The sequence below is a fragment of the Eumetopias jubatus genome, unplaced genomic scaffold (genome assembly GCF_037043125.1).
Source record: "Eumetopias jubatus isolate StellerSeaLion01/CBP00866 unplaced genomic scaffold, mEumJub1_p1.0 scaffold_1, whole genome shotgun sequence".
NCBI lineage: Eukaryota > Metazoa > Chordata > Mammalia > Carnivora > Otariidae > Eumetopias > Eumetopias jubatus.
This window is the reverse complement of record NW_028274807.1, coordinates 8440867-8465873: the sequence shown is the minus strand read 5'-3', so window position 1 is coordinate 8465873 and position 25007 is coordinate 8440867. Positions and strand designations below refer to the sequence as shown.

Genomic DNA, 25007 nt, shown 5'->3' with positions numbered 1-25007 from the left:
AATATCTTTGTGAATTCTGGGGACAGTACCACAGTTACCATGAATGGCAACTGGCCCTGTTGACAGTCTATGGCTGCCACTGGGGCACAAACATGAATTTTTAAAAATCCACAGTGCTTTCCTTTCCCAAACAGAAAATGGATCATATGCATGTATGGATCAAAGAAACACATCTTATGCGTGAAGCTCCAGGTTATTTCCAATCTCATGCCAAGCACTCTTAAGCCATACCTTTGAGGAGGAAGGATGGAGATAGCACTGTGTGGTGGCTGTCAGTACAGGTTTCCTAGTCCAGTAAGCAACCACAGGGTCAGCTGGCCAAGTATGGGGATGGAGTGGTCTGAAATCACATTATCTAATCTTAAGTTTCTGACTCTTTGACATCAGTATGGGTGAAGAGTTGGGCTGCCAAACTGGGTTCTGACTCCTTGCTTTGCACAGCCCACATGGCGCCTGGCAGCTCTTGTCGGAAGCTGGAAGGAGCTGACATCCACTGGATGGGGCCACCAGCCACACCTGACTTTTTGAGTTCTGCTTGATGTCCTGTTCCATGCCTGATTCACACTTTTGCCTCTGGCTGCAACAGCCTCCAGGAACAGCTTCAGCTCACTGTGCTTTGCTGTTTTTGGCATGAGTTGATATCCGATAATGTCAGTGGGGTGTAGTGAGACGTGGCTGGAAGCCACTCGGCAGGGGTGGAGTCTGTAGCTACAGCGCACCTGTGCTTACCCAGAAAGCACGGCCATCAGAACTCCATGGACCCCACAGGACTCATTAAGTTAAAGAGTGGTGACAACCGAATGTGTTTGTTCATTCAATGCGCTTTTGCTGGGATCCACCACTGTGGATCACATAGCTCTTTTGAGATGTTTTACCATATAATTAAAAAAAAAAGTCTCCAACCTCAGCTGACTGCCTGTTTATTTCAAGCCATTTTTGATGTAGTTGAATTATGACACACTTCGATAGTAACTTGGTGTTTGTGGCAATAGAATTTGATATACATCCACTTCTAGAGATTAAAAATCATGGAGTGGCACCCACATTTCCATTGAACTGTTATGTTTCAACTTCCTCTCCCTTTGAAAAATAAATGCCATGCACTTTTTTCTCCCCTTGAAGAGTAATTTCCAAGGAGCTGCACATGGAGCTTGAATTGTGTTTAAAGATTGTTGGTTTAAAGTAGACAGAAGAACAAGTATAATCCCTTCAGCGGTACCAGCCCCAGTTCCTACACTTACTGATTGTAACAGTAACCTCCCTACCCACGAGTCTCATTTAGTAGAAAAGTCTGGAAATTGATGGGAATGTGGGGGCCAGTATGAGCCATATCTCGACCGGGCATACTACCTTCTCCTGATTCTGGTAGGACTTTGGGACCTAATGGTCAAGCCCTTCCTTCTCTCTGAAATGAGGAGTTTATATCCTGGCTTTGGAGCGAATCAGAAAGATGGGAGAACACTTATGATTCACTTTCAAAGAGATATAGAATATTGAAAAGTGGACATTCTCTAAGACACAGATCTCCCATTGAGACCCACAGTCACCCAGTGACCTGCCAAGAAACCAACCAGTTAGCCCAAATTCTAAAGTCATTTTCCTCAAATAAATGGTTATTTAGTTAACGTTAGAATTAAAGAGCTGGATTAGATAAATTTTGCTCTCGATATAGATACCAAAAGGGGATAGCTTGTTATATAAGCCTTTATTTGTGTTGTAAATAAGCACAGTGAAACCAATTCTGTAAGCAACCTTGTAAAGAAGGTCTCAGTAATGACTAGCTACACTCTGTTTGTGTTCCATCCTGTTTTCCAGCTTTTATTAAAAAGCTTAATGGATAGAGAGAAACATTCCTGTGATAATTTCTATTTTGACAGCAGGAAATTAATAACATTCATCCAATTTAGAAATCTATCAGATCAATTATTTAAATGTCATACTTTTCCCTTCTGAAATAGATGGTACTCAGTGCTATGTTGTACGTGTTTTCTTGCTTCTTAAAAGGGAATTGGTGTTGTAAGAAGTACTCAAAGAATGATTAGTTCAGTGATACATAAGCAGGGGTATACAGATGTGCTGTTGTTTCTTGATTAATGTCACCTTTTGGAGTCTGGTGCCTGAACTTCATCTTTGACAAGAGGGTGACCCCAGGTTCTGTCTGAGCTGAAGAATGAAGTAGTAACATATAGGTTTGTGCTATGATGGGTGAGTCCACAAGAGAGAGTCTGGGCCAGGGCTTCGAAATGGCAGCTGTAGTCCAAAAGGCCAAATCTGGTGGGCAAGAGGCAAATCTGAGGAGATGCCAGGCAAAGTGGGCTGCGTGGTTCTGGGCCAGGACAGGAGATGGGAAGGGCTACCATATGCGTGGGTGGGAGCTTTGTATGGGGCCCCTGAGGGCAATTGCCCTAAGAACATGGGGCTCCTCAGACAATAGTAGGTAGGAAAGACTGGGGGAGGGTGGGTGACACAGCAGAGTTAATAATGCAAAATGAATTGATATGTGATTTTGGAATAAACACAGAAACACCCTTGGATAAGCTGGAGCAACAGAGCTTCCCAGACCTGCAGATAAACAATGCTAGGAGCTGTGCTGGGCACTGGGTAGACAGCATCCTTTCTGCTTAAAGGGCATTGAAGGTCAACGTAGAGAAGTTACTGGGGAAAAGTCCAAGCTGGGGGACAGATATGGTGTGTAGCCATGTGTCCTCAGGATTTTCCTGAAGTCACTTTCTGTGAAGAAGACAACTGTACCCATGGATGCCCTGCTCTGTGTCTGTGCCAGTGGTTCTCACCAAGACAGTGATGCAGCACCTTTACATAGGCCTTGACCTTCCCATCCTGGAGGGCTCTTTTAGCAACGACAAGTTCAGATGTTCCAGTAAAGAGAGAAGGGTGTGGGCAGCTTTGAGGGAGGGATGATGGAACACTTCAGGATTTTTCCATACCGCTTGATTATGGAATAATGAGCCAAGTTTCAGTGCATTTTGCTTTATGTAATTTTAAGAGAAACACAATTAATCAAATCATAGGTATGGCCTTTGTTCCATTTCAGCCTGCAGAATGGCAGGTTCTACATTCTACGTGTCAGTCGAGTGTGGGGAATTTCTGTGAAGCTGTAGACTCTGGGCAAGGATGAAAACACTGTGTTTATTTATTATTACTCTGACTTGGTCCACAAAGGATATAAGCAGCTTACAGAGTGTTATGGACTTAATTGTGTCCCACCTCCAAATTCATATGAGGAAGCCCTAAGTCCCCGTGTGACTGTACTTGCAGATGGAGCCTATTTGGAGGTATAAAGGTTAAATGAGGTCACAAAGGTGGGGTTTTATTCCAGTAGGACTGATGTCCTTTTAAGAAGAGGGAGAGAGCTCTCTCTTTGAGTACAGAGAAGAAGGGCCAAGTGAGGACATGGGGAGAAGGTGGCCATCTGCAAATCAGGAAGAGACCTCCCACTAGAAACCGAATCTGCCGCCACCTCAATCTGGGGCTTCCCGCCTCCAGAACTGTGAGAAGATAAATGTCTTTCTTTTAAGCCATGCAGCTTGTGGTATGTTTTATGGCAGGCCTAGACACCTAATACGCATAGCATGTAAACAGCAACCATCATGATGGGAGTGATTGCCACAGAGAGAAACCCACCTAGGAAGGGGCTGTGAGAAACACCAGGGTTGATGCTTTATGAAATGCACGGATGCCCCACACATTTGGTTCTAGACATTACTGCAACCACAAGGGAGACCTGGCTAGTTACAGGGTTTACAGCATCCATCACATACAAGGAAAGCAATTGCCAAGCAAAAGTCCAACTCTTCTTAGTACCATGACATGAGGAAATTTCCCCCGAGAGTTTGCAACAAGGTGGTGGGGCTCTGAACTATAGTCAGCACCACCTTCTAGTAGGCACAGGGTCAGTTTTGGGAGACTGCTCTTGTATCATGCATCATGCTATCTCTGGTAGGTGCTGGATTTTAAGACTTTTTGGAAGAATGCAAGGACTGTGTGGTTACATGCAGGCCTCTCCAACTGTTTTAGTCCAGATCAACTTTCTGATAAATATTGGAGGTGATGAGCTTGGGCTTTCTTCCTGACAAGTTCCTGGGGTGAAGTGTTTTTGAGCTACTGGTTTAGTTCAGATAGAAACACTTAGCAGCCAGTGGAGCTGGGGTAGAACTGACCTTCTCTTTTATAATTGAAGGAGCCTAATATGGTTATCTGCTCTGCACTCCTAGTGCTCAGGTCTTGGCTTCTAAAGGGAAGGTCTTTAGAAGGGAATGAAGAATTTTTGGAGAAATGTCTGGTTCCATAGCGGGGACTGGGAAACTACAAGGGGAACCTACAACATCTTTTTGTGCCATAAAGGAAGATAGAGCACAAAAAATGATGAATAAATGCTCAAAGGACAAGAAGCCTGCCTGAAGGGGATTCTACTGGCCAAATCTAGGATTATTAGAGCATTGTGAATAAATAGTAACAGCAGATTGTAATCCATTGAATAAAGTAAGACTCTGTGAGTCCATACTGGTATAGATAGATAGATAGAAACTCTTCCTCATAGTTGAAAGCCAACGCCCAAATGTAGAAAAAATCATGGAGCTAGAAAATCACCATTTGGTGACCATCTTAGTAATACCTAATTGATTTAGTTAAGCATCATCAATGAGTGCTAAAATGAAAGTTTGAGGAGGAACAGGATATTTACATGGTCTCAAAGTACCCATCCACAAAATACTCTTTACAAAGTGAAAAATAATAACTTTACAGAGGAAAAACTGGTAGGCACCCCCTTAACTAGTGATTGAAGTTAACATCACCCAGTTGGGAAATATTGACCTCATGTGCCTCCTGATATGATGTCCTGAGAAGGACACAGCATCATGTCTCTTTTTTTCTTGTCAAAAAATGCATAAACTGAACCCAATCATGAGGAAACATGAAAAAAATCTCAACCGAGGGACGTTTTATAAAGTAACTTGCCTCAACTCTTCAAAAAAGTTAATATGATGAAAGTTAAACAGAGGTAGAAGAGCTCCACTAGATTATAGAGATTAAGAGACTTGACAACATACTATGATCTAGGATTTTAATAAGAGAAATTATTTGGCAAAATCTGAATCAAGTCTGCAGTTTAGATAATAACATTGTGTTAATACCAATTTTCTGATTTTGATGATTACACTGTGGTTTTCCAACACTGTCTTCATCTTTACAAATATACACTGAAGAATTTAGGGGTAAAGTGGAGTCATGTCTACAGTTTACTTTCAAATGATTAAAAAGAATCTCCAATACATATACATGTATACACACATCTATCTATGTTGGTATGTGCATCTAGATCTAGAGAGGATGGTTAAGAAAATGTGGTAAAATGTGAAAGACTGTTTCTGCTGCCCTGACAGGTGATATAGCATGGCTAATAGGATTGAGGACCCAGAATGGGTCAGCTATGCTGAGTGTCTATAAATGAACTTATAACCAATTCTGGTCCTGACACTTGTCAAACTGTTGTCAAAGAACCCTTAGCATGGTTTGGATCCATAGGGGCAGGCCAGGAGGTACCTTGACAGGTCCCTGAGCTGTTGCTAGCAGGCCCTGAGGTCTTCATGTGCTCACTATAGGGCCGAGGGACAAAGGAGAGAAAAGACCAGAAGATTAGGGTCTATCCACAACATAGCTCACTGTCTACTGGGAAGAAGGCAACGGCACTCAAGAAAGTAAGAAGTAGTACAGGACCTGAGTAGAGGAGAGAACATGGGGCCAGCTGCATCATGTGAGGGCCTCACGGAGGAGGTGATGCCTCTTGGACCTTACAGGGTGTAGAGAATTCAGACTGGTGAGGAGAAAGAGCCACAGAAGGCAGTGTGGAAAGACAGAGAACAAAGATGAACTAGGAGGAAACCTGAGGCTTCCTGTGTGTTTTCTGGTGAAAATCCATTCTAGGGAACACAATTTTATTAGGAAAGTTCCTAAGTGCTATTGTGATTCAAATGATTAGTACAGTTTTTCTGATCCAAAATCCTGTGGTTAGATAGAAATACAGCCAAAGTACATCAGTGGGGCTTTGTGAGGTCTTCCCACCTACCATATTTGGTTGGACCAGTGACACTAGAAAGACTGAGCAATGTCACTTGGGGGGCTATGTTGACAGCAAGTTCTTCTGTATGATTGGAGGCATTTTGGATGAATATGTTAAGGGCACCTTTCTGAATAGACTGTGGCCCATGGTTGCCTGATATAGTGCAGGGTTGTTTTGTGTGGATGTGTAATTCATAGTAAAGGTTGTGTGTCTTTGTTGATGGCTAATTACTGTAAGTTCCACTCAGCCTCCTAAAAAAACGGGGGTGAGGGCAGAGTGGAGTTTGGACCAAAAACATCTCTTTCAGGGTGCAATGGACTTTAGAATCTTCATCCTCCAAATGGACTGATGTTAAGAATACATGTTACTATGAGAAGAGTCAGAAAGCTTGAAATAGTGGGAGTACTTTTCACCCAAGAGCAAAACAGAGCAAGCAAACAAGGAAACGGAGAGTCAGTGCAAACCCTCGTTAAACAAAACTGCTCATGTCTTTTTATTTTTTTCTTTAAAACATGATGTTAATAATAGTACTGTTTACTGATGAATCTCTCCTTTTGAACAGAAGATAATTTTAGCTCTCTCTCTACGGTCAGGAAACCTCTGCTCCTTATTGTGTTCTCATTCTGGGGGATGCAGATGCGAATGATTTCATCTTTCCATGGATTATGGCGGCTTCTCCTTTTCCAGGGAGGTGTCATGCTTGCCACAGTGAGGATGTGGAGTATGTCTGAAGTGCAGTTCTGACTGGGATTACCAGAGCAGAGCTCATGTACACTGTCCCACCTTGCCATTTAAAATGTTCCCTTTATGTACAGTATTCCATTTTGTATCATATTGTGATTTGTGTGTGTCTGTCTCAATGTCTAGAACAGGGGAGAGCTAAGAGTCGTTTTGACCTTTCCAAATGGTTGGCAAAACCCCAAAGAAGAATATTTTATGACATGTGAAAATTATGTGTCCATAAATAAAGTTTTATTGAGACACAGCCACAATCCTTTGTACCCTTATTGCCTATGGCTGCTTTCACGCAATGGCAGCAGAGTTGAGTCATTGTGACAGAGATGTCACAAAGACTAAAATATTTACTACTGGGCCCTTTAAAGAAAACATTTTTCCAAATCCTGCTCTAAAATGTGAGTTCCCTAAAGACAAGACTGTGTTTTCCTAACTTTGCACAATTCTGGGCACATGGAAGTTTCTGGAAATTTCTTGCCTGCAGACTGAATACACATCAGCTTAAGACACCTTGCCCACTCATCCTTCCTAACTGTAGCGAGGAAGTGTTGTCTAGTGAGACCCTTCTTGATAGAAACTTAGGAAAAGGGTCACTCTTTCCCACACTTTGCTTTTCTGAGAGCCTTGCTTATTCCCTTGGCAGAGGGGAGGAGGCTTGAGAGTGGAACCAGAGAATATCAGAGGGAAATCTCTGTGTGTGGAATGAGGTGGGATGAAAGTCATGAGAGACACTTGCTCGAGAAGTCCACGCTCCCGGCCCCAGAGAGTCTCCAGTGGACCAGATCCGCTTTCGGAAGGGACTTAGGGTTATTTCTATTCGGCAGAGCTCTTGTGCAATAGAGAGCAAATTCTAGGACAAGTTTACCTTTTGGATCTCTGCTTTAAGTTATTCGTTTTCTGTATCAGATGGAGTTTATAAGATGCATGCTGAATGTTGGGTGGGGACAGAATCCTATAGAATAAACAGACTTTTTAAATAAAATGTGTCTTTAATTTTTAAATTAAGCGATATAACAGCCTCATAGGGAAGGGAGATGTAGCCCTTGGCTCTTGGTAGAGTTGAGATAACATGGTGCCAGGTGAAGATGAAATGCTTCAGAGAATCTGAGACACATTTGGGAAGGCTAGACCTTGCTTTTTAAAAAATCATTTATGCATTCACCCCTTTTTTTGAGCACCTGTCATGTGCCAAATTGTGCTAGTTGCTGAGAATAGAAGAAAAAGCACAATCTTCATTCTCAAAAATGTGGAGTCTGTTGGGGGCACCCAGCCATGTAGCCAATCACCCACAATACAATAGACATGATGGAAATGTGTGGAAATGTAGAGGAAGCAGTCATGAAGTTTTCATGGTTGGTGGTGGGGGGCAGCATTTGCAGGGAAATTTGGTGGATGAGTAGGAGTTATCAGAAAGATAAAAATGGAGGAATATATCCTAGATGGATATAATGTCATAGCACATGTGCAGTCCAGAGGCAAAATAACCCACAGTGTGTTCAGGAATTTCAGCTGCATAGGCAGGTGGTGGGGAAAGAGACAGGGCACCTGGACAGGTGCATGACTGAGACATACAAAAGATTGGTCTTTATTCTTCAACTACTCAGAAACTGCTGAGAATGTTTGAACTGGGGAGTTAGGGGATGGTATTTGGAGGTCACAAAGTGTCTTCTGACAATTGTAAGGAGAGGATTGTAGAAACAAGAGTCTACATTTAGGGAAGACGGTACGGAAACAGGTAATATTCCAAGGGATGGGAGTGGTGCTGTAAATCAATGCAGTGGCCAAGATGATGAAGAAGAGAGAACATTTGGATACTCCAGACAGGTATGAGAAGGAATGGACAAGGGCTGCCACGGCTGCCACATATGGTTGTGCAGGTTGTACACTGCACAACTCATCACATCTAAGTACAAATTTGTTTGTTACAGAAATTTCCCAGCAGATGGCAGTAGAGTGTCTTGAGGAGGGATGCCTTTTCCTCTTTTGCACAAAGGAGCCCTATGGGCTAGCAGCAGTCAGAGGTCAGGGAAATGGTTGGGAGTGCGAAAGCTGCAGTGCGCAATGGAGGGGGTAGTGTAAAATGACAGCCAGTTTTCTGACCTGGGAAACTGGGAAACTAGTGGTTTTATTCATCAAAGTGTGGACTACAGAAGAGGGAACAGATATGAATTTAGGACAAGTTATGTATAAGAGACCTGAGAGCCACCCAGATGGAGGTGTCCAGGACATAGTTAGCTGCTTGGGTCTGTAGCTCAGGAGACAGGTGTGGGGCTGTACCTGTGGGAAACACTGCCCACTGATATGAGGTGAGGCCAAGAGTCAGGGATAGGTTACTTTGGGAGGATGTGCAGAAAGAAGTGATCAGAGCTTAGGACAGAGCCCTAGGGAGCCATTGAAATTTTCTTTTTTTCCCCCCAAAGATTTATTTATTTGAGAGAGAGAATCGCAAGCAGGCTCCACAACCGGCTCAGAGCCTGACGCAGGGCTTGATCTCATGACCCTGAGATCATGACCTGTGCTGAAACAAAGAGTCAGACACTTAACTGCCTGAGCCACCCAGGCACCCTGAGCCACTGAAATTGTCTATAGCAGATAATGGAAGGGAGCCCTGAAGAAGACTGAGAATGGGTGGTTGGAGCTGGTTCCCAGAGTGATTCTCGATATCAGGAGGCAGAGGCTTTAAGCTGACCATGGCCAGGTGGATTTTTTTTTTTTTTTTTTGCAATTTTAAGTGATTCCAGACTTTTGCTAGTGCTTAAGGGACCAATCTGGTTTGTGACCATATAGGATATTTTATTCATTCCTCCACTCATTTATTCTGGCACCTACATATTTACCTACTATGGTCCAGGAATTATCCCAGGTACCGGGAGTACAGCAAAGAACAGCATGAGGCACTGCTCTCCTGGAACTTACATTCTGATTGATAATAAACACATAACCAGATAACGTCAGCTGGTGACACGTTCCACACAATGTATGCACAGTGATTGAAGCTGGTTTCTATCAGGTGGTTGGAGAAGACCTACTGGTGGAAGATTCCTTGTGCTCAGAGTGGAGAACCCATGCGGCTACCGCATGGTGAGTCAGGTGGGAAAGTGGTTGGAGGTAAAAGCAGAGAAGCAGGCTGGAGATGGGCTAGATGGACCTTGTAGGCTATGGCAAAGAATCTGGATTTTTCCAAGTGCCGTGGGAATATTTTGGAGCACTGTAAGCATGGGAATGACTTGCTCTGGTTAACATTTAGTAAAAGCACTCTAGATACTATGTGCAAAATGAGCTTTTGTAGGATGGTCAGAGTAAAGCAGGGAGACTCCGTTGAATGTCGTTCCCTCCACATATGACAATTTAATCTGGGGTGGTAGCCATAGACGTAGACATATTTTTGGAAGTCATATCTATAAGGGAATGAGATGAATCAAGTTTGCTGCTGCAGTTTTTGGTGTAAGTCACTGAATGACTGATGATGACATTTATGAACATGGATAAGATTGAGAGGGGAAGAAATTGTAGTGGATTCTAGCATCTCTAGTTTCTGCTTTGGCCACATTAGTTGTGAAGGCTTGTTAGGCATCTAAATAGGGATGCCATGTATGCAGCTGGATTTCTGAGTGCAGAACTCAGGGGAGAGGTTCAGGCCAGAGATAGAAATTTGATGTCACATGCAAAAAAAGATGGTCATTGAAGTCAAGGGCCTGGCTGAAATGGCTCAGAGGGAAAGTGGACAATAGGACTCCAGATAGAATATGCTCTGAAGCAAGAAGAAATAGGTTGCAGCAGAGGATGGAAAGGAGCTTTCACTGAAGAAGGAGGGCAAGCAGAAGTGATAAACACCAGGGGAGAAAGGTTGGAGAAAATCAAACAACGTACAACAGCCAACTTGTCAAAATATTAGTGTAACCTATAGCTGAGAGGCAGTGGCCATTAGGTGGAAAGGCCAAGTAGAACAGGAACAGAGGGGTGGCCTTTGGAACTAACAGGCTGGATATTGCCAGGGAGTTTCAGTGGTGTGCTAGGAACAGAAGCCCATTTAGGATGAAAAGTTAAAAGATGGTCGTGGGGATGACAGATGATCCCTTCTAGAAGTAATGTGAGAAAGAGAGTCAGGGAATGGGACAGTACTGGAGAGGACCATGGTGCCAACAGACGTATAGTTTTGTTTTTGTTTGTTTTTGAAGATGGCAGAGATCAGGGAATGTTTTTATATTGATGGGAATAGACTGTTAAGAAAAAAATTGTTGATGGAAGAAAGGGAAAGATGGTGCAGTCCAAAAATCTCTGAGTAGACTGAAGGGGTGGGATCCAGAGTTGGCCCTGGGTTGAGCAGGGCTCTCCAAGAATAGGAGGGAAGACAGACAGGGGTGAATGGCCCAGGCAGGGTGGTAGATATGGCTGTGTGAGGGAGGATCAGCGATCCATCCCGATTGCTTCCATTTTCTCAACTAAGTTTGAGGCCAGGTTGTTATTTAGGAGAAGTGTCGTTAGATCGAAGAGAGAGGAGAAAGTAGATTTTGGTAGATGGGAACATGAACAGACTAACCATTTAAATTTAAATGCATACTCCTTGGATCCATCTGTGAATTTTGTCTCATCCTAAGAAGAGACCCTAGGGTAGGACATGTGAGATACAGTGAAAACAACTGCACAAGTTTACCTAATATCTTTTCTGTCTCCTGTCCACCAGACTATTGCCTCCCCAGATAATGGATGCTCATTACTCACGAGGTGCCCCCTTCTACCAGGTTTAGCACATATCAGACTGAACTCAAGGAAAGAAATGCCACAGTGTCATTCTACCCTTCAATGTGGCAATACAGGACACCTTGCTTTGCTGACATGGGAATTTATGGTGCCCTCAGCTAGCCTCTTCAGTGTCAGAAAGGCCATTTCCAGCTACAGGGGAGCTTTTGCTAATTCATCCACCAAACACAGGGTGCAGCTCTGTGCCAGATCCCCACAGCAGTGGAGGCTGCAAAGTTGTACTGGAAACAACCCTGCCCTTCCTTGCTCTTGGCCTGGTTTGTCCATGGCCAATCAAGTTGCCTGCCTCCAAATACAGTCATCTGCTGTTGGCTTAACAAATGTGGCCTCTTTCTTCCCCTAGCTATGGGGGCTGACAGGGAGTCTTCAGGTAAGACTGAACATGCTGAGGTCCCTCTGGGTGAACACAAAGGAATCATGCTGGAAAGACTCAGGGAGGTGTTTGGAAATCTTTCTTGCCCCTTATTGGACCTTGTGGATTCTTAAAAACATCTGCAAGAGTTATGGACCAGCATCATTTTTGTTCCCCCAAAGTTTAACAACTTTTCCAACTTTGGAGAAACAGACAATATAGAAAACCAAGTATCTAAAGCAAATAAAGGACTAATACTTTACTGCTACTTTAGCTCTCTGTGTTGTATTAAACATACTTAATTTGGGGCCACTGTGAACAGGGCATTAATTCACTTTATTTTTTTTATTATGTTCAGTTAGCCACTGTATAGTACATAATTAGTTTTTGATGTAGTGTTCAATGATTCATTAGTTAAGCATAACACCCAACGCTCATCACAACACGTGCCCTCCTCAATACACTTTAGACTCAACATTTAGCTTTGTCTCCTCAGTGCTCCCATTTTGGGTATTCCTCTAATGCCATCACTCATCAGCCCCTCCTCAACCACTGGCTTTCACAGATTTCTATTAATAGTCACCCTATATAAAATATGCTTGAGAAAATGTAAAAGGAAATGTATTTACTCAGCAAAAGTTTAATTAAAATCTTCTAAGGATGACCTCAGTGACTAGAGAAAAATTATCATCATCATCATCAAACCCCAAAAAGACTCTTGTTGGACAGTTTGCAATGAAATGGAAGCCCCAGCAAAGTTTAATTAGGCTAGTCAAAGCCTAAATCTTTTTATTATTGTGCTTTCTGGCAGGGAGTTCAGAATCAAAATTGATTCTTCCCTTTCAATATTAAACTTTATTTTTTCCTTCCCTAAGGGTTTGTGAGCTGACTGCTTGATTACACTTTGGGTTATACTTGGCATGGCATCAGGTTGTTTTGGATGGGGTTGGCCCAGAGCATCAACTGGCATGGTCACCTGATAACAATGAATTGGGCAGAATCTGGAGTATGAGCCAGTAGGTGCCCTTTCAGGAGACACAGTGCCACATGTTATGCAAGAGCAGATTGCCCCTGCCTTTTATGGTCAGGTGAGGTGAGCGTGACGGGCAAACCAAAGCCACTAATCAGAAGAGAATGTATCATTGAGCCATAATTGTCAGTGTACTAATGAACTTGAATCAATAACCACCCCTTTAAATGTGACTGTGTGTACCATGCCTCCTCTGGAGAGGCATGGGGCAGATAGAATGGGGAGGTGGGCAGCTCTGAGAGTGAATCCTAGCTTTATCGCTTCACCGGCTGGGTGATCTTGGGAAAGTTACTCTCTAACTCCCCACTCGAGAGCCAACTCCTCATTTGTTAAATGAGGATGATACCTACCTTTTAGAAGTTTTTTGAAGATTGAAAATAATCTTTGTGCAAAGCACCTACTAAAGTAATTGGTATCTGAAAGGCACTACAAGAATGATGGATGAGAATAGCATGATTCGCAGAATTACAGATTCACTCTCTAAATTTATTGAGCACTTACTATGCACTAGTATAGCACCCATGATGAATGACTTCCATGTCTTATCTCATGGAATATTGTTGTAGATGTATCATTCTCACTTTTCAGAATGGAAAAAGAGGTTTGGTGAAATTAAGGAATATGATGTACCCAATGTCATTGATAGTCAGGAGTAGAGACAGAATTTGAAGTCAGCTGGGCTGATCTGAAAGCCTTGGCCTGTGAAGGGAGAACTTAAAGGGGGGGAGGGGAAGTTCTGCAAAGTAACTAGTTACACATTTAATTCATGGCTAATCCAGAGCTGTTAGCAACGTACAACAGCCAACTTGTCAAAATATTAGTGTGATATTTTATATCAGACAAGATAGGCTAGATTTCGCCATGGTAATAAACAACCCAAATTTCAGTGGCTTAACCCAATATTAACCAATAACATGAGGTTATTTCTCAGTCATGCTACATGATCCAAGTGACTTGACAGGGGAAGGGGTCTACTCTTCGAAGCCAGTCAACAGTCCAGGATGACAGAAGCGCCACTGTGACATGTACTTTGAGTACCATAGAAAATGAAGGGAACATTACACATTGGCTTGTGAATTTTCCACCAGAGTGATATGCATGGCTTAGGTGTATACTTCTGGAAGAATGTGCATCCTGTGGCCATGTTCAACAGGAGCAGGGAAATGTGATCCAAACATGTGTCTGGAAGGATGAAAGCTGGACATATTTGGTACACAACACTAATGACTACTGTCGATTTTAGACCTTAACTCAAAAAGGTTTTAATTCAGTCTCCTGGTTTTCAAAACCACTTGGTTATCTGTGGTAAATTGTATTATTCTGTTCTCAATTGTTTATTCCACGTCCTATGAGGCAACTATATTTCCCCATTCCATGGATATCAATCACTGCCATATGATTTGCTTTGACTAATAAATGATGAGCAGTATTGAGGCATCCTGCCATTTCTCTTTTTTCTCCCTGCCATGAGAACGGCATATCCTACATAGGGCTGCTTGCTCCTTCAATTTGCATCCTGGAGTAAACACGATGTGGACAGAGCTGTAGCTCACATGTAATGTGAATGAGAAATAAGCTTTTGTGTTTTAAACACTTAGGGTTGTTTGTTACTGAAGCATAACTTATGGAAAGTGGACTGCTACAATATCTTCATCACTCTTCTTAGTCAATAAAGAACAATGGAGTTGGCTACACAGAAATTACTATTTACATTTTACCCTTGAACAACACAGGTTTGGACTATGTGGGTCCACTTATATGTGGATTTTTTTACAGTATAGTACTGTAAATGTATTTTCTCTTCCTTATGATTTCCTTAACATTTTCTTTTTTCTAGCTTACTTTATCATAAGAATACAGTATATTACATATAACATATAAAAATATGTGTTCATCAACTATGTTATTGGTAAGGCTTCTGTTCAAAAGTAGGCTATGAGTAGTTATGTTTTGGAGAGTCAAAATTATACATGGATTTTCAACTGCATGGGGAGTCAGTGCCTCAAATCCCCGCATCATTTAAGGGTGAACCGACCGTTTTGTTGAAGTAGATCCATAGTTTAAAGCGGAAGTATCTCTAAGGAATTATTATGTAAGTCAATATAATTTAGTTGAGTTGAGTTAACAGCACAAAATACATTCTCCAAATCGGGACATCACCCAATACCTTAGAGTTCTTATGAGAAACCTCCTAGGAGGAGACCTGGGAACATAGAAATACTGTTTTCAGATGCAGACTATTGGCCTTGTCCTCACTGAGCCCTTGCCTTAGAAGACCCGAGAATAATCTATATTCATGTCCACTTTGGGCAGAAATTATAATGATGAAATGTTACTATCTATAGGAATGCAAAGGCTCTTCTGAGTCCAGTGATCCTCATTAATTCACATCCCATTGATTTGTAATTCATGGTAAGTAACTGGGGCAGAGTCCAGGTTGGCATTTACTCTCGGTTGTGAGTATGCATTTCTTGAACTGGCTATCACAAGTTAATATTTGCCATTTTGACTATTCAGAGGGCCTTCAGAGGGTCATTTGTTATCCTGTCAAGGCATCAACTGCATGGTCCCTGAAAACAATGAAGCCAACTCTCCATGTTTGGCCCTTTGGACTGCCAGGCTTCCCATCCTCTCAAAGTTTTGCTGTCTGTGGCCTTTCACCTGTGCATTCTATGGGGGAAGAAATGATCTGCTCTCATAGAATCAGGAAGTCAAAAGGTCACCTGTGAGGTAGGTACCACTATTACTTCAATTTTAGTGTGGAAGAAATCTTGAGGCATTGAGAGATTAAGGAAGCCAGTGAATGGAGCAACTGTGGTTTGAACCCAGGATGGCTGGCACTATAAACAACACCAAGAAGCACTTAAGCTTACCTATAGCTGAGAGAGATTACTTTTAAAAAAGAGGCATACTAAACAATTAATATAACAAAGAGAATTTGCAAGTGGGTGTGTGAAAGAGAGAAGAGGAAGGGCATGCTTAACTGGAGAAGCAGCACCTCTGGCTGTTTGTTCAGCTCAGTGTGTAGTGTGTGTGTATGTTGTGTGAATAATTTACATGGTTTTTCCCAGTGATTCTCTCCTGGTCATTAGAAATTGTCCAGTGGAACTGTTTCACTGGCACCATGCTGTCTCTGGTCATATTATAGGATGCCCTAGGAAATAATAAAACTCCATTTATTTAAGGATATGCTAATTAGAGGCTTCACACTATTTGACACTCATGTCTTAATCTGAATAGTGCTATTTCCTCCCAACATGAGTATTGACTTTAGAGTTTGGGCCAGAGGTAACTTTTAGATGCTAATTCCATTTTTTTCTTGGGTTTGAATCTAAATTGTATATATTGTGTGTCCATCATTAATTTCTATGGGACATCTATTTCAGTAGCTCCTCATGGCCTATTTAGAAAAGGCAGACCAATGGATTGTCTGGTATAGGTGTTTTAATAATGAAAAATTTTTTGTCAGTTTTGTCAATTTTTTGTATTTTGTCAATCACAATCACAATAATATATGGTGACTTTGATGTACTACCTTCTAAATTTTGGGACCCTACATGCCTCCTAAATTATGGGAAATATTTAATGGAGTTATAATATTTAACAGAGTTATAGTATTCTTCCTTTTAGAGGGCTTGTGGAAAGCTTAAAACTCTGTGTGTGTTCTACAGCATCCAACCTCAGATTGTTAGGACATTTGGAGAATCAGTACACAGTGTCCTCAAACTACTGAGGACCACAGAAAGTTTACCCTACTTGGGGAGCAATTATCATCAGTTTTTATCCAGCCAATGACACTACTGGATATTGAGGTAGACATTTTGGAAAGAAGCCCTGAATAAATCACTTGAACCTAATGCTCAAGGAAGAAAGGATAGTTGGACTTCTTGATGATGATGAATGGTAGATTTCTACATAGGAAAAATAAATTCATGTGTCCTTGAAGTTTTTTTTTTATTCCTATTTATATAGATTTACCAGGAGGGTTTCACCCAAGTTCAGATCACATCAATTAATTTTTTTCCTGGGCTAGGTAGTTGGGGTTATAACTCTTAAGACAAAGATGGTAAATCCTGAGATAATGACTTGTCAATGGAGAGATTAGCTGTAACTTATCAAAAGGAGAAAATAAGATTTGAAAAATGTAATGGGTATGAAGTATCATTACTAGAAATAGTTTAAGAGTACTGTAATGCTAACACTCAACCATCTTATCTGCAAAATGCCACCTTTTCAAAATCTGTGATCTCATATGCTCCTCTATTATAGTGAAATGGCATTTTGATCACAGGAAAGAACAATGGTACTTGGAAATCAGATCTGACAGAACCTCATACTCTTCCAGGGGTATTTGTGTAGACATTGCTTACTTGGTTTGGATTGCAGAACCGTTTTGTGGCACATTTCATTTTAATATATGGCTGTTAAAAATTCATGTGAATGCATAAAGAGTTTTTAAAAATGAACCGGTAACATTGGAGACCAACAGAGACACCTTAAAGAAAAATAGGAACTAATAGTAGAGGAAAAGGGAAAACAGCTTGTTTGCACACTAAACAGACATTTTCTTTGGGTGCACTTCTCTATTGAATTTTCATGAACCAACAGCTTTCCCCATGCAAAGAGCACTGGACTTGGAGGCTGTAAACATCAGCGAATTTGGGTTTCAAGTTCCTACTTTCCCAGCAGCCATTTGACTTTAGCCAAGTACTAGTCTAGTCTTGCTAGCAACTCATCTTGCTTGGGTCTCCATTTTCTCATCTGTAAAGAGCTGGGTGAAGATTCCTTGCAACTCAGAACTCCTGTGATCTGTGGTGTGATTTTTTTGTGACAAAACCCTCTTCACATGCACGTTTCTCTAGAGACAGAGCTGAATTTTCCTGTGGTGAAGGACGGAAACTCCTTCCGATTCGCCCTCCCCCACTTCCCATTTCCGACTTCCGGTTTGCTGGCGCCTACCTCCGGTTTGCCTTCCTGGGCTTCTGATGCACACTCCTCTCCTCGGTAACCGACAGACGCAGGCTGCTGGGCTGTCAGCCCTGTTTCCTCATCTGTAGTGTTAGTATATCTGCATTGACTTGGCTTCTTCCCATCCTCCAATTTCCCCAGTTTTCTGTGCAGTATTTAAATTTTCCGGAAGTTCTCTTGAGAAAAAGTTGAAGAAAAAAAAAACAAACAAACCCAGAGATGGAGGTGGAGCTCAGAGATTAAGAGGCTTGAACGAGATCCCAGTCACAGCGTGTTAGCCTCCTCTGGATCCCGATTCAAACAAGCAGATTTGAAAGCAATTGATTATGCTTTAGAAGCCTTGTCTTTTAGAAACACACACGGAAAGATGTGTAGATCAAATGATCCGATGCCAGGGGCAGTTAGTGAGTGGTAGTATAGATGGAACAAGTTTGATTGTGAATTGAGAATTCTAGAAATTGAATGATGGGTACATGGGAGTTAATTATACTATTTGGTCTACTCTGGTATAAGTTTTATGATTTCCATAATAAAAAGTGTAAAAAAAAAAAAAGCTTAATGGGGATTCATCCTAACTAACGAGGCACATTTGCTGAGGTGTTGGAAAGGGCTGCTTGTCATAGTTGCATAATCGTTGGGGGTAAATATGGAAGTTCATCAATCAGAAAGGCTATAGTGAGGAGCTGGCTGGCAACAGGCCCAGCTCTGTGTAGCTGTCATCTAGCCTCCAGGCCAATTTGCCCTCTATAAATAACAGTCTATATGAATGCTTTACTATTTTAAAGCACATTTGCCACAGCTGCTGAGCATGTTTGTTTACGTAGCTGTGAACTCTTCTGTAAACATCACTATCTCAAAATTGCCCATGTGTCAGGAACATAAAGGGCCCCCTTTAAAAATATATTTGCAGGATGAGACGCGGCCAGTTCCCAGATGTCTGGGTGGCTGGTGTCAGAATTTTCCAGGGTTTGATTCGTTTTCAAAAATAGAATCACATGACTGGAAGGTTCTTGAGAGGTCACCGCATACATCCCTCTGACTCTGGGCTGGACCAGACTAAAGCCATCCACCAAGGATGTGGCTCTATCTTTTGTAGGTCTTTTGTGGGTCTTTTGTGAGTCTGTCTTTTATGAGGCTAGAGGACTGGGGCCAGAATGTGTAGGGCATTAAAGTTGGGCAAGACTCATGTCCTGCCTTCAAGGAGCTTACTTTCATTTGCTAAAAACGTGCCTGACTCTAAGTGATGTGACAAAGCGGGCTTGCTGCCGTACAGCTATCCTGAGAATATAATGTGTCAACGGAACACCAACTGACCTATGTTAGGCCAGGTTGCTCAGCAGACTGAAGGACCCCGGTGGATACTCAGGTCATTGCAGGATAGCTCAGATTTCCAGAAAGCACCATATTGGGATCACTGTGTAACCACAACATGCATGACAGGAAGAGAGCATTGTGGTGAGTTTGCGGTGTGGGGCTCATCTTTGGAAGAGGACTGCTAATTGGGATCAGTGATAGTGGTTTAAGGTTAACTAAGACATTTTGGAAAGGAATAAATAAAACGGAAATGGTTTTGTGTCAGCTTGCTGTTTTCAAGGCTTCTGATTTCCCATCTAGCCCTACAATGAATAATTAGATTCTTATGAATTTGTTTTCCTTGGTGTGCATTCGGTCCACATTTATTTTTTTCCTGTGGCTTTGACTCCCTGGAGCATTCCCTCCATCATCCCTCAAGGGCCTGTTTAGTATCCATAAATCCCATTTGTGCTTTTCATTCACAAAGAAAAAGCATCCCGCTGAAGTTGAAGAGATCAGATGTTATGGAAGTACTGAACTGTATGAATCTCATCAGGAAAAGATCAAGACATATCCAGCTTCCAGACAAACCCAGAACTTTCTAGAACACTCTTCCCTCCACTTAACAGAAATTAGAAAACTATTTTTTTTAAGAAAATTAACAGTAGTTGACTTTCCCAGGAACAGTGTATTTTGATTCTTTTTTGCTGGCAACTACCAACTTTTCTCTAAGAAAGCAGTAAGAAAGACTGCTGAATGCTCAGAGGCAAGTATCACTGTTAATGACCAAGAAAACAATGTTCTTCCCTTTAGAAAGCCTCACTCATAACAAGCTGTCATCAGAAAGACAGGGTATGCCTCAGGGAGAATTCCAACTCAGGGACATTACAAAGATAATTTGCTTATTCTGGATTCATTTGTTTTTTGAGATTGGGCTTTGGTTTGAGGGAACGCAAAGCTCAGCTCCTGCAATTTGAAGCACAGATTAACACCAATAACCAGAGGGTACATCTCCAGTGGCTTTTACTTCTTGAACTCAGAAATACAATGATAACAAGGCTTGTCCACCCCCCCCTCCCCCCCCGCCTCATGTCCTACTGGGAGAATTTATAGTGAGTAATCCTTTTTTTTTTAAATTTAAATTCAATTAGCCAACATATAGTACATCATTAATAGCGAGAAATCTAATATTAAAACCGCATCTTGAATGGTCAGTTGATGCTGCCGATGGCTGTACCACAGTGGCCACCAGTAGGGGGATCCAGAGTCCCTGTGCTCAGCCGAGGTGGGAGAAGTTTCTGGTCTGCGAGGAAATGACAGAGCTCCCCGTTTGGATGGTATCCTCCCCTCTCTCCTCCCCTTCCTTCTCCTCTCTCTTCTTCCTCCTCCCCACGCACAATCATTGCCTCAGGGGTACATGGGAAAGTCAGGCTTAAGGCACAGATAGCCCCGTTCACATGACCAGCTCTTAGTATTCCACATGAATTATTTTGTTATTCTTTAAGCTGTTTCAAATTAGGTCCATGTTCCTTTTGTTTTATGGAAAGAAGCACATGCCAATCACTGAGCTCCATACAAAGACTTTTTTTTACTCACATTTTCATTGTTTGCTGCATTTAAAAAAACCTAGCCCAAAAGTTTCCACCATTCTAAGAGAAGTTAGTTAGAGGTTATGACTTTGCCTGTTGGGTACCGGGAAATGGAAACAGGGGACCAACGACTTTCAAGGGTTGACCAAGATCAGGTTATGGGTTGAAGAAGAATCCGGGGCTGGGCTGTTGGCCGTGCATTTTCAGATTATATAGATGAACCCTGAGCCTCAGGTTGCAGACTTCAAAGTACAGAAGGGCAGCTTGCTTATCTAAAGAGGATTTTAAGTCTAATATTGATAACTCCAAAGAACAGGAAAGAAAATAATGAATTTGGGTTCCAGTTTATACTTTCCTTGTGAGGCACTGTTCTTAGCTTAAGTCAGAATGAAGGGATCTATTTTGTGGAATGTTACCGATGAATATGGGCAGAAACTGCTTTGCTATCGGGATGTATAACATGCATAAAGTTCAGATACGAGTGAAGACATCAATAAAAACAGACCATTTCTCTATTTTGAGGACAGATCATTTTCCCGAGAAGACACCAATGATCAGCCATTAACAGAGGAAGGGATTGTGATGAATGGTTCTTCAATTTTTTCCTTTCCTGCTTGAATTATTTACTGGGTCTACAATGTTATGTCAGCTGGGGGTTCAGCAGGTAGAGTATGTGGAAAGACACCTTGCCTGCACTTGATATAAAAGAAGAGTCAGTGCTACAGGTCTTGCAAATGGCTTCCAAAGAAGGGGTGAAATTGCATTTTTATTAAAGCAATTTGTCAGGCTTCCTTCGAAAGGCTTAACTTTTTCTCCTGGCTTGCCAGTAAATAACCTCAAGTATTTAAATTAACCAATGTTTTAGAGCCACTTAAAAAGTGCTTTGGAGACAGATAAGATTTTAATTTAAGGAAATATTTGGAAATTTAAAATATAGTAAGTGGTGCTTTCGAAAAATTGTTTATTGGTTTATTTTCCAAAAGCTTTTAAAAAGTTAAATAGTTAGGCTTCTTGGAGGGTACACCAAGGTTATAGGACACATAGGCATATTATTTCATGAAACAAGGGGGTGGAGTCAATAGTGAATGAAACTCAATTTTCATATTTTATCATAAATAAGTATGTCAGGTCCAGCTTAAAATGAGCATTGATCCCACAGATAACCCAGGATGGATTACACCTTACCTGTAGCTTCCACCATTCCTTCTAGGATGACCACAATTTCCAGTTCCTCTTTGGGCAGCTGGGCTTTGGAGATCTCCCAGAAAGGACTCTGTTGGTTAATTTCGTGGCTGATGATGAGTGGTGATACCAGAAACAGGCGGTCATCCCCGGTGTAATACCCTACATTGATATCTGTTTGGTTCAAGGGGATGAACTCACCCTCTGAGGTCTGTTTGGACTTGATCAACTTGGCTCGGATGGAAGCCTCAACGATGTGGGAATTCCTGAGATCCCCTACTCGGAACATCAGGCACAGTTTCCCATCCCTCATGGAGATCACCGCATGGGTGGAAAAAACCAGGGTCTCTGCCCTCTTCTTGGGTTGTGATATTTTTACAAACATGCATCCCACCATGAATGCATTGACAATGGACCCCAGCACAGATTGGATTAAGAGGAGAATAATTCCCTCTGGGCACTTGTCCGTGATGACCCGGTAGCCATAACCGATGGTGGTTTCTGTCTCTATTGAGAATAAAAAAGCAGAGACGAACCCATTAAGGTTGGTGACACAGGGAGTCCATGAAGGGTCCTCTATGTGGTCCATATCTCCTCGGATGTATGCGATTAGCCACCAGATCATCCCAAAAAAGAGCCATGTCACTGTGTAAACCATGACAAAAATCAATAGGTTGAATCTCCACTTGAGATCTACTAAGGTGGTGAAGATATCTGTCAGGTAGCGGTAGGTCTCCCGCACATTGCCATGATGGACGTTGCATTTTCCATCCTTCCGCACGTACCTCTGGATTTTCCTTTTGGTCCGGTCTCGGCTTATGTGTCTTGGCAGGTCGTCCCTGGCCTGCTTAGGCAACTTTGGCTGGTGAATGGCCACAGGGCTCTCAACATCTTGATCCATGGAGTCGCCTTCCAGGACGTTAGCTGGTGGTTTGGAGGAAAGAAAAGAAAAATGGAATGAAATGCTGGTTCTTTTGGGATCATGGAAACCACACTGTGTATGGTGTATGGTAGTGAAACCAAATAGCATTTGTGTAGCTTTTAACAGAACAGATGAAGCCATTTTTATTTGGCATCTCTAGACAGGCCTTTAGTTGACTTGGACCCTTGTGCCTTATAATCTAGCTCGTGTGAATACTTCCCCACCCTTCCCACCAGGACAGAGTTTACTGCTGTGAAACTGTCTCCCTCCAGCAAGTTCTAAGAGTCAGCCCCTACATGGGATGTCTTCCCATTCTATCTGTGATGCCATCACATGGAGAGGCAGCACACCCTGGATAAAGAAATGTTTCAATTCAGACAGTCTTGGTTCTGCCACTTAGCAATTGTGGGCTCTTGGACATGCTATCTGTTATGGGCTGAATTGTGCTCCCCCCTGCCCCAATCTGTGTTGAAGACTTAACCCCCGATGTGATTGTATTTGGAGATAGGGCCTTTAAGGAAATAACTAACATTAAGCGTGAAGCCCTGATAGAACAGGTGTCCTTATAAGAAGAGGGAGAGACACCTGGGTGTGCACCAGGGAAAGCCGTGCCAAGACACAGTTAGAAGGTGGCCATCTGCAAACCAGGAAGAGAGGTCTTCCAATCCAAGCAAGGTGGCCAGAAAGGAATCCTGCCAGCTTCTTAATCTTAAACCTCCAGCCCCACCCCCCACTTTGGCATTCTGTTACGGCAGCTTGAGTAGACTAATAAACTATCTGAATTCACTGAGCCTGAGTTTCCACATTTACAAAATGGTGATCATGATATCCAATTTATAGGGTTTTTATAAAGTTGAATGAAACCATGTATGTGCTATGTGCTTGCATGGAACAGACATATAATAAATATTCCTTTGTCTTAAATTGTGCGTGTGCTGGTATTCTCCTTATATAGGGCAAGAATTTTGAGTGAGCTCTTTAAATTGTGTCTCGAATTTCAGAGCCGGAAAATAAAAATTCTGGTTTTTGTTGGTAAGTATGCACGCATTATACTCTAATGGTTGATTTAATGCCAAGGTTAAAAAAAAAGGTGTGGGGGAAATGTTCTCTCTCTTTCTATGTGTTACACGTTTTATTTGGTTTCTGCCTCAACATGGAACATCTGCAGTTTTGGCTCGTGGTTATTTCCTTTCTGACGGCCTTCATGACTCATGCATTGGTACAGTTGTTAGCTAACAGTGCATTAGGAAAACTCTTCTAGAATCTGAGTGCAAAGGGAAATTTGGAAATGATACTGCTAGTAAACACATTAGCCACTGTATGAAAGTACTTGTTCAGTCAATAATTTTAAAGCTTCCTAAAAGTTTTATAAGCCGTTTCTTTCCCTAGGCTTTCATTCTGAGTCTTTGGCTGTACCATGCATTTTCTCTGTGGTAACTACGTGTACTCCTGGGTTAAAGGAGAAACACAGTCTGTGGAGAAAACATTTACCCGAATAAAAAGATAGTTGCAAAGAGGACCTGAGTGGTACCAACTTCACTTACAGATTAACCTTGTTCATGGTTGGTTAGTTTCCTTAAAAATCAATCCCATAGATCTATTGTTGTATTTCAGCACAAGGAAGAGACAACACTTGTTCTGCAGAAACTGCTGTTGGGTTTGACAACCTTGACTTTGAGATCACTGCCCTCAATAGCCTTCATTTGTAAAAGAGAAACTCTGCTTGTTCTTTTTCTTCTTCCAACAAAGAGACCAGGACAGGAGTCAAAGGGAAGCAGCTGAGGTCAGGATGGGAAGGAGGTGGGTGGGGCATCTGGATGGAAGCAGAAGCCAGCACCCCTACAAGGCGGGGATGGATGTGTGTGGCTCAGAGTGGCCGTGCCTGAGCTCATGCTACTAATTTTGCCCTGGTTGGGAGTCTATAAATCTGACTTCATGTGGGATGAACTCGGGGCTCAAACCCACCACAGTGGGGAGACTTTGTTTGCAAGACACAAGGGCCCAGGTGGACCTGGTGAATGGTTTTGCCTTGACTCGGGTGGTAAGCTCTCCTGCTGTACAGAGTCACCTGAGCCCTGTGTCCCCAAGTCCTTCAG

The 25007-nt window shown here is 42.2% G+C and overlaps 1 protein-coding gene across 1 annotated transcript in view; it reads right to left on the bottom strand.

Annotated features, from left to right (window-relative positions):
* Positions 1-22905, bottom strand: part of KCNJ6 (potassium inwardly rectifying channel subfamily J member 6) — a 66885-nt gene extending 43980 nt beyond the window's left edge. The window contains exon 1 of the mRNA XM_028116596.2: positions 21993-22905. Within this exon, the coding sequence (XP_027972397.1) occupies positions 21993-22890 (898 nt within the window). The 5' untranslated portion in view covers positions 22891-22905. The remainder of the gene's footprint in view (positions 1-21992) is intronic.
* Between the last annotated feature and the right edge of the window lie 2102 nt (positions 22906-25007).